At 38.0% G+C, this 10,863-nt stretch overlaps 1 protein-coding gene across 1 annotated transcript in view; it reads left to right on the top strand.

The window, feature by feature from the left end:
* Nucleotides 1-10,863, top strand: part of grm4 (glutamate receptor, metabotropic 4) — a 205,300-nt gene that overhangs the window by 114,821 nt on the left and 79,616 nt on the right. The window contains exon 4 of the mRNA XM_014009533.1: nt 7,957-8,173. Within this exon, the coding sequence (XP_013864987.1) occupies nt 7,957-8,173 (217 nt within the window). The remainder of the gene's footprint in view (nt 1-7,956; nt 8,174-10,863) is intronic.

Below are 10,863 nucleotides of genomic sequence, written 5' to 3'. Positions count from 1 at the left end.
GAATGTCTGTTAGTGTAAAGCGCTTTGGGGGTCCGGAGGGACTTGAAAAGCGCTCTATAAGTTCAGTACCATTTACCATTTACCATATGGATTTTGATAAAACCTAAAAATGCTCAATTACCACTTATCTTCAACTAATTAATATTGGAAGTAACAGCATTCAAGATTCATTTTTCAACAAAATATGATTTTCATATCAAACTAGCATAAAACATGGCAGATATGTACTGATACGTGACAAAGTCACTAAACAGATGTTTTAAAAAGAGATAAATGCTCATTAATGGCATCATGTTTGACAATTATTTTATACAAATATAACAGCACTTTAAAACTTAGATTTTAAGTGAGCCATCAGAATGTGATCCTCATTTACATCAATATTAATTGACATCATTTATTAGCATAAAATAATTGTAGAGTGAGATTCATTTCAGTGGCGTGCAAAAGTCCTCAGGAAAAAAAAAAATCTGTTTCTCCACTCCAAGTGTTGTTTGTTTTATAATTAATTACTGAAAACTGACATGCATCCCAGTAACATGTGCAGACAGGTGCAGCGTGAAGTTTCTTTTTATAGTCACAACACCATGTGTCCCTGTGAATTACACAAGATGGATTGTGTCCAGTCACAACGATTCATTTATGCTCACATTCACAAACTCAAATGCCAATTGGAGACAGCTCAAAACGTAGTTCATACATGAAAATCCCGAAACCCTCCTGCCAAAAGAAGCGTATTTAAATAAAATTCCTTTGTGAGAAGCAACTTGTCTTCACAGCAACTACTGACGGCGGACTGTCAGACTGACACGGTGCGAAAGAAATCTGCTTTTTTGCCCCCACATTGTACCTGATAATAGTCACAACAATTAAACAGCTTTGCACTCCGCTGAGTTCTCAGCTGAGCCACGTGTTGGGTGTCATAGCTGAGAAAATCAGATGCCAGGCAGGGGGAGGGGAACAAGGGCTGTGTGTTCACTTTGTTGCAGGAAAACCTCTTTCAAATAATCTCCTTTTGTTTATCAAAAGAGCAAGCTAAACATAGAAATGCTTTAGACTCCAATCAAAGCATAGTAGCATGCAAATGTAAATGTATCTGTAATGGTCATACTGATTAGCTGTTTTTGTTAATCTAATAATAGCAAAATACTGTTTTGATAAATGCATGCTGTGTGGTTGCTGCGAAGCACATCCAGTTCCACTGATCATCCATTTGGGTGAAAAATATGAAATACAGGATAGAGCCTAAAAAATGAAAGCAGTAAGAAAGCTTGTGGTGTATAGATGGTTTTTATTATAAAGTCAATGACCTGCTAATAACTTGATTTTCAGAAACAATATGTGTGAAGACTCAAAGGTATGCCTGCAGAAAAGCCTCCAACACAGAAAAGATAACTGGTTGTTATTAAACAAAAAATAATGACTTTTTTTAATCAACATGCTTTCAGGCACACAATATGTTCCCGTCTTTCTTTAAATAACGTCTTCTGATTGTATGTCATGGATGGTTGGGAGACCTTTTAAAAATTCTGCTTCATGAATAGCCTCACTCTCATTAATTTATATTCCCTGATATTTCCTGTTTTAGTTATTTATTTAATTTTTTTTCTTTTCTGTGTCGTGGTTTTCTCGGGAAACTGAAGTAGCAGCTGGAGTATTTTCAAGGACTCTAGCTTCTAACCTGTCTCAATAAATATACTTCAAAACATGATACGACTGCTTGAACAAGCATGGATAAGGTTGCTGTAGATGGACCAGAAAACATCCCAAACAGAACCCCAGGTACCACATAAAGGAAGAAAAGTATATTTGTGTGTGTTTGTGTGTGTGTGTGTGTGTGTGTGTGTGTGTGTGTGTGTGTGTATGTGTACATGTTTTTGTTACCAGGAGGGGACAAATTTTGACCATTTTCCTGGCACACACAGCCTGGTGAGAACCCACTGTTCCTTATGGGGACAAAAGCCCGTTCTCCATTGGGGGCTATATTGTTGGTGGGTCAGGGGTTCGGTTTAGGACTAAGGTTTGACTTGACTTTAGGTTCAGTTTTGGGTCAGGTATCTACCTGTAAGGTTAGGTTTAGGGGAAGGGATCAGGCTTAAACTATGGAAATGACTGTTAAATGAATGTAAGTCAATGCAAAGTCCCCAAGAGGATATAAGAACAAATGTGTGTGTGTGTGTTGCATTTTTAGGGCTATAAAGCAGACATTAAAAGATTAAAGTTAGGTTGCTACAGCACAGTTCAGTTTAGCTGATGTGAGTATGGTTAAAAAGTACTGAATCTGTTGTCTGTTAGCATCCCTGGCTCTACCTGTTTGTGTTGTTTCTGATTTCATAATTAAAACAAAGGACTGAAGCATCGACAGCTGGAGATAATTTATAGTTCATGATCATAATGATGGTGTCACAGCAGCTCAGGGAGTCTTTCAGTTTGGATCAATCCTTTTCCATTCATGTCTCCAGTTAACTTTAAAGGCCACGCAATTACACACTAAAGTCAGACACACAATTACAAAACAAATGGACATTATCTTCTCAGATGAACAAATTATCCTAATAAATGTTTTGGCACAGTCATTTTGTGTTGGTCAACGTGACACAACCATTATTGATCATGATATCCCAGTTACATTTCCAGTTTTTGCCTTCAACACATCAAACTCTATTCTACATCTACATTTTACAGATTATATATTTTTGATACTTTTATTTACCCTACCCAATAGCCTATTTGTCCAAAGTGAACAATAGAAAATTCCTCATAAAAAAGTGGGTTAATGTTCAAAAACAATAGAACAGAGCAACTTTTTTTGCAATATCTTTTTGTTGCCTTCCGAAGCTCCGTGGCTTTACTCTGGAGAGCACTCGACGTTTGATGCAGTGTTCCCCTTGCTTGTTTATTTTGTACAATGCAACATAACTTCCACCTTTCTGGATGGTTGCAATTTACATATAAGTTGCTGGCAGACAAGCTTAGCCGACAAGATGCTCACTCGTAAAACTGTCTTTGAGGAAGCAGCTTCACATAAGAAACTCTGTTTAACCTTTGGAAAATCTAACAAGAAAAAGTCCTAGGACTACTGGAGATGTTCTTACACAACAACACACACTTGTTTAAACATGTGTTTAAACTTCTATGATAAAAACAGCTATTTTACAATTTGTATCATCAGTGGCGGATCTAGGATTTTTCTGAGTAAGGGGCCATCAAGGGGCCACAATATTCATAGAGGGGCCAAGGCTTTGTTCAACATCCTTGTACACAAATCCTCGGTTTTGGTAAGGTGCATAGTTTTTTATTTATTTATTTTATTTCAAACTTTATTAATTTCTTAAAAAAAACTAAATTAATTCTATATACAATTAAAAAAATACAAATAAAATGAAATGAAAGGTGGCAGAGAAGAAAAAAAATCATAACATCTGCCCCTTTTTCCTCAAGTACAAATTCAAACAATAAATAAATTAATAAATAAATAAATTTAACTGGTCACATTTGTTCAAATAATTGTAATGCCATGTAATGTTATTTAAAAAGCTTAAATTTTCCTTTTCATTGTTACATGCATGTTTACTGTACATGGATAAAATATTGTCAAAGCATGTGAGAAAATGAAGCCGTTGTTTGCCAGTTGAAAGATTTTTTTTTACAAAATTGTTCAAGTCTTTCAAAGAAGAGAAAAAGACTTCTGTCATGTTGATTCATACTGGACTTTACTGTTTGATTCATTAGTGCCTCTAGCGTTTGCGCGTGGAACTGCACCCACCATCACTGGGCCTCTTGCAAGAACATGTTCGTATTCTTATCCTAAATTTCTCTTACTTTTGTTCGTACAAAGGGTTCATACGAACATGTCACGTCAGATTCAACAAACWCTTCTATCTTCAGGAAAAGTGTGTAAATGAGCTGCGTAAATTCCACCTGTTCGTATCCAGCTGCTCGTGCACGCGAGAGGAGATTAACATAATTACCACCCCAAAAACACCATATAAGGCTGTTTCTTGCCTCAGATACAAGGAAGTGTTCATTCATGAAAATGACAGTGAAAACTAAAAAAAGAAAAACTTTACGAGTTCAGAGATTGAAGTCCGTCTGTCAGAGATCCAGAAAAGAAAATCTGTCATTTTTAGCAGGTCAGCTGTGGAATAAAAAGAGCTGCTAAAAGCGTAAACAACTGTGTTAAATCATTTTCATTTATTCAGAAGACACCGTACCGTACCCCCCCCCCGCGCGGTCGCAGGTGGTCTCAGAAGCGGGTTTGAAATAAGCATTTTAAAATGTTTTCAAAATAAGTCTGGCACTTTGGAGAAAACCCAGGACTCACTGGAGGGATTGTGTATCCCCTCTGGCCTGGGATCGTCTCGGAGTCCCCCAGGACGAGCTGGAAGGTGTCGCTGGGGAGAGCGGGGTCTCTCTCCTGCTGCACCCGCACTCAATAGCGGATAAGCCGGCCGGACGGACAATTTTTATTGTTAGTCTTAATTATTACATTTAAAATTATAACTCTAATTCAAGCAGAATAGCCTATTGTCAGCATAATTATGGAGTGTAATTTATTTTCAATTCAAAATATCTTCAAAGGAACGAAATATAAAGTTATTAGTGAAGAAAACCCGTCTGGATAACAGCAGACTGACTGCTCATAAAATATACGACAGGTCTGGACCACTCGTGAATTTTGTTCGTATCTGAAAAAAATCTTAGAATACAAAAACATTGGTGAATGCCACAAATTCTCCTAAATCACTCGTATGCACAACTTAAGAACAAATCTGTGCATATGAACGGTTTTTGCATGAGGACCATTGTTCTCAGGCAAAGGACAGATGAGTGACAGGACAGGGGCACTTCAGGGGGCCAATAAGATTTCAGCAGGGGCCAATACCCCAGTGACCCTCCCCTGTGTATCATCAGATTCTGGAAGACTGGATGAATCGATGACTTCAGCCTGATATCTGATTCCTGTAAGACCTCAGCATTGGAGGCTAATATTAGATGAATCTCAGCTCTGTTTTTAGGCATTTCTATACAGCAGATGACTGTGAAAATATTCTTTTGGTGCCTAACATCATTGCTACTCAAAGGAGCCCATTAAGTATGCAGTAAGTCAATTTTCCACATTATTCAGATTGTGTTCTGATTTTTTCTTTCTTCTTTGTATTTTCTCTTATCTGTATACTTCCTTTGTTCTTCCTGTTGCACATTTAGTTATTGTCATTTGCTACTGAGGAAACATCACCCAGCTCATTTATTTTTATAACACTTTACCTGAATAAGTGAGCAAAACCACACTGATGCTCATTGTTGTGAGAAGATGTTGTCTTTAGAATAAATGTTTAATATTAAGGCTTGTGTGTGCCAGCGTTACAGGTCTGCTGTCTGCGATAATAAAATGCTGCATTTGGTAAAGACACATCTAGAGAGAAAACAGGGCCGTTTTCATTAAAATCGTGTTTCACAGAGTGCATTTTCTCCTCATTTTGTTGAGAGACACAAAAACATGACGACAGATCTTCACCAAAAAGGCACACACCTGGGAGTACTGCTGCTTCCTGTCTGTTTTTCTTCACTGCATACTATATGGATGAAAATTGTATTTTGCCCAAACACAGTTTTACTTATTACAAAACCTGATGGAGGGAAAGGCCGTAACTGCTCTTGTGTTAAAAAAATATAAATCATGAAGAAATTGTCAATGAAATTATGGTCACTCAACAAAAAGCTTTATGTTTTAGCTGGCCTATATTATAAAAACAGTTTTGGTAACTTCTTTGGTGCATCCTTTGAGATGTTAAAGCAACAATCTGCCAAAAGCGTAGACAACCCTACAAAACAAACAACAGAAACTAAAGCAGTTATAGCAAGACAAATGCAATGCTTTAAAATAAAGCTATAGTTGAAAAGTACAGTTTGTTGTGCAGAAAATAGTCACTGCTAAGAAAGTGGATGTCCTCACGGTGTGTTTAAGTTGAACAAGTGACCCTTACTCAGATGTGACACGCTCATCACAGCTTGTGAAGAAGACGTCTCGCTGCAGCTCAAGGTCACAGAGACGCTGGGTATTATCAACAACCCTGCAGGACTTTTCTGGATCGCTACATGTTTCTCTAGGCACAAGAAATGAAGTTTTTCAATAGAGCTTTACATAGATTTAGGATTTATGGCAGAAGATGACTAAACTAAGAAGTGGCATTTGTCTTTATTGCACTTGTGATAACATTTAACTTGTTTTTTTGTTTGTTCTTATAATGCACCATAGATAAGCCGTCATTGCTATTTCTGACTCCATGTAATTATCTAATGGGAAAGTAATGCAGTAAAAAAGCCCCATCATTGTGTTGGCTTTTGGAAGCCCATTGGCGTAGCTGAGCCAGAAGGCGAAGCTCGATTGACCGGTCGGTCTACGTTCCTACCCACATCTATGGTCACGAGTTTTGGGTAGTGACTGAAAGAATGAGATCACGGACACAAGCGGCCAAAATGAKTTTCCTTCACAGGGTGTCTGGGCTCTCCCTTAGAGATAGGGGGAGAAGCTCGGTCATCCAGGAGGRACTCAGAGTAGAGCCGCTGCTCCTCCACATTGAATAGAATAGAATAGAAATAGCCTTTATTGTCCCGCCGAGGGGAAGCTCAGGTGTCACAGCAGCATCAGTACAAAGGTTCACACACTAGTTACTTTACAAACTATAGATAGTACACAAAAAATGAAATTAACACTGACTAGCAATGATACTACTACTAATAAAAATATAATATAAATAATTGTGCAAGAATAAAACATATACTGTATGTTTTATCTTAGAGACAGTAGAGCATCACATATTAGAAATCAGAATTTGCCTATTTTCAGGGCAAAACAATCTCAACTGACTATTAAATGTAAAGTATCACAGTGCAGACAATAAACACACAGACGTGCAATTACAGCAGAACTATTTTAAAAGTTTAAAATAGGTAATAACAGAGCAACTGATTGCTCAAATTAGTAATAATATAAATGAGTGGTAATGCAAATGATTGTTCAGATGAGTAATCACAATGAACAGTAACAGTACAAATGATTGTGCAGGTAGCAGGTGTGTAAACACTTATTGTGATTTTTGTTAACATTTGTGATTTTTGTGCGTGGTGCTGGTTATAGAGTCTGACAGCTGCAGGCAGGAAGGATCTACGATAACGCTCCTTTGTGCACCTCGGATGCAGCAGTCTGTCGCTGAAGGAGCTCTCCAGTTCAGCCACAGCTTCATGCATGAGGTGGGAGACGGAGTTCTTCGGGCATCCCAGCACAGAGCTGGTCTTCCTGATGGACTTTTCAAACTGCTTCCTCTCAGAAAAGCTGCCTCTCCAGCTAACCACCCCGTAGAAGATGGCCGGTGCCACCACAGAGTCAAAAATCAAGAGGAGGGTGGCTCGGGCATCTGGTTAGGATGCCTCCTGGACGCCTCCCTGGTGAGGTGTTCCGGGCACGTCCCACTGGGGGGAGACCTAAAGGAAGACCCAGGACACACTGGAGGGACTRTTTCTCTGGCCTGGGAACACTTTGGGATTCCCCCGGATGAGTTGGCTCGAGTGGCTGAGGGAGGGAAGTCTGGGTCTCTCTGCTTAGGCTGCTGCCCTCGCAACCCGACCTCAAAAAAGCGGAAGAAAATGGATGAATGGACAATGTGTTGGCTTTTGAGTTCTATTAGGTGGCTGAAATTTGCTTTTGAATAAGCTTCAGTTGGACTTGCTTTTAGCTTGACTCCTTTACGATACATAATTTTAAATTTTATAAACAGAAATGTTTTGATTGCTATCTACTGCAGGTAGGATACTGAATACTCCTAACTAAGCCATAGAAACCCACATCAAAAAAATCTGAACTTGTTTGATTTTAAATTAAACACTTGACCTTGTTTTTGAAAAGCACTAACACACCTTCTGATTTTATGCTTCTATCAACATGTCTGAATGCAGATACCACAAGTGAGCTACGCCTCAACAGCTCCAGAGCTGAGTGACAACACCCGCTACGACTTCTTCTCTCGTGTGGTGCCTCCAGACACGTATCAGGCACAGGCCATGGTGGACATAGTTAAGAACATGCGCTGGAACTACGTCTCTACAGTGGCCTCGGAGGGAAACTACGGAGAAAGTGGTGTCGAAGCTTTCATTCAGAAGTCTCGGGAGGATGGTGAGTACACTTGTGCCCATATAACACTGCTCCTATTTGCATTATATACCAGGGCTCAGATAAACTACATTTTCTCTTAAAATAAATAAAGCCAATAATATTCAACATTGCTAAAAAAAGGAGTATATAAAGATAAAAAAAATTATTTAGATGCACATATTTTGAATGTTTAATACCTTTTTAACAAACAAATCACAAGTGGCATCACTCAAATTTAAAAATAAACATGATCACAATGCAAACTTTTTTGATATATCAAGAAAAAACAATCAGCTTAAACAGCAAGAATAAAAGTGTTTATTTGTGCGAGTGTTGTGTTAATTGGCTCTTTTTTTGAGTTTCTTAAAAGCGTAAAATTAGCTGCAGGCTCAACCTTTCTCTTGTGAGAAGCGATAGTTGATAGCTGTGATTTCATGTCACATTTAACACGCCGTGGTGGAGAAAAATGACAAATATCCCTCGCAGTGAACTSTAGGTGTTTCAGACCCTTCAGTTTGTTTTAGTGCCTTCATTCAAACGGTTGTAGTGAGCGAGCCCCCGAGGTGGTTACATTTATTTGTGGACTTGTGTGTGACTTAAATTCAAAGGTGCTTTAAGTTGCCTCGTCCCTGTCTCATAACGAGTCTGGAAAGACGGAGGCTGTTTGGGGCTGTTGTTGCTCATCAGTTCTGTCACYTGGCACTCCTAATCAAGAACAAGTGAGCTGAAAAAATGGTTTGATCAAATTTGCTTGACGTTTGTCACAAATGTTYGTAGCATTTGACAAGTTTGTGACACAACAGTGCTTCACAACTGACTCTTATAACTGTAATAACCACCTACACCTGTTCTCTGTTTCCATTAAGCCAGCTGTCTCTATCCACCTCATCAGTCCAAATCTATTTATTTTCTCAGCTCTCACTTATCTTCACTCTGTCATGTCCTGTTTGGTTTTCTTGTGTTATTCAAGCTTTTTCTCCAACACAACCACCTGCTTTATATTTGCTGCCATGCCAGCTTTATAGTGTATAAATATATAAATCTGTACATTTTTACTTGAGCTCCCCGTGTTTAGTGTTAACGCTTGGGTACATCTCTCCTTAAAACCGGACACTTTGCTAATTTTATCTTCAGGAGACAGAAATCACCTTGCATATCTGGCTGAAATTCATAACCTATTCACACTAAAAATTCCTGTCAACACTAAAAACTAATGAGGCAAGCTATGCTCGTAAATTAAGGTATGACCTCCTGGAAAGTTTTCTCCTCTGGAATGACATCTAGAGAAGTTTTTTTTGTGGTAAGACATGTCAAACTTTTTATGTTGCATCTTTTGTGTGGAATTTAAGAATGAGCTYGGTTTGTTTAATGTAAATGTGTTTTTATGCAGCTGTTGACTATGACTTGTGGTGTCAGTTTACATGTTTAAAACTGCATCACAAATCTTCAAATTCCATTTTCTTGTAATATATAATTTCCMATAAAACAAACTAACTAAACATTCATCCCTTCACTCATTTCCTTCTTAATCCCGTTTAAGGTCATGGTGCAAAATGCAAACTACACAGAAAAACACCAGTTGAGCTCAAACCCAGCTCCTCATACCTGTGTAATAGTAATTATTCTGATATTAGACACTGAAGAGAGTAACAAATGAGTTTGTCAAAACAAAATAATATACGATGAGAGCACATGTTGGGTAATATGGATTTGATTAAAGAGTTACAGTATAATACTTTCACAATGGCTCACAGTACTTTAACAAATATCAAACCTCCTGGTGGAAAGGCACTTAGAGCAACAAGATAAAAGGTTCAAAAACACCTAAAGATCACTGGATGTAATATTTCTCAACCAGAGCCTCTTGTTTTTCTTTTTCCTCACCATGAGGTGCTAAATGTAACAAATGTGTTTTTGCACCAGATACTGTCAATTCAGCAGCTAATTTTATGCTTTCACCAAGAAGAGGCGATGCTGATTATATGCTCATTTCTGCAAAACATAATGATTTCTTGTCCAATTGATGATTCCAGTCATATTCAAGCAGAACACTAGCAAATCAGAAAACTTAGGCCCGTCTTACCAACTTATACATTCAGCAGAGATGGAGCTTCATTTCCATTTTGTTAGAACTGGTTTGTTCCAAAGAGAATGCTAGAAGGTCAGAAAAAAAAAACACTGAGATTCTTAAGCCTTACGGTCTCAGGGCTTTGGATGTTTACCTGTTTACTGACACTCCTGCTTGTGTTGTCTTCTCAATAATTGACTAAAACAGCTTCGGTCTTCATGAATAGTTTAGCAGCCGGGCTTTGCTGTTTTTTGAACAAATTTGCTCAGCTGATGTCTGTCCTCAGAGAGGCTGCAGACCTGTGTCATCTGGAGCATTTTACTAAGACTCTGCTATGTCTGAAAATAAACAAAAATCAATAAATGTCATAGTTTAACTCCTTTTGGTTTCCCGTAAAAGCTTGTTCTGATTTTGTACCATTAGAACTGTAAACAGTACACAACAGATGGTCTATTTTTAAGGGAAATAGCTACAGTATAAAGCCTGACCCTGCCAGTAGTCACGTTTTACTAAAAAAGATAAAATAAAAAGATCAAACTAAATAGTAATTTCAAACTCTCCATTAAAACATTTTATTTACAATTATTTATTTGAAGGTAAACTAAAGTTAGTGATGAATGAAACATAAAAAATATTAATATTT

Source organism: Austrofundulus limnaeus, unplaced genomic scaffold, assembly GCF_001266775.1.
Source record: "Austrofundulus limnaeus strain Quisiro unplaced genomic scaffold, Austrofundulus_limnaeus-1.0 Scaffold59, whole genome shotgun sequence".
NCBI classification, from domain to species: domain Eukaryota; kingdom Metazoa; phylum Chordata; class Actinopteri; order Cyprinodontiformes; family Rivulidae; genus Austrofundulus; species Austrofundulus limnaeus.
Note: the sequence above shows the minus strand (reverse complement) of the source record. Positions and strands in the feature narration are given on the sequence as shown.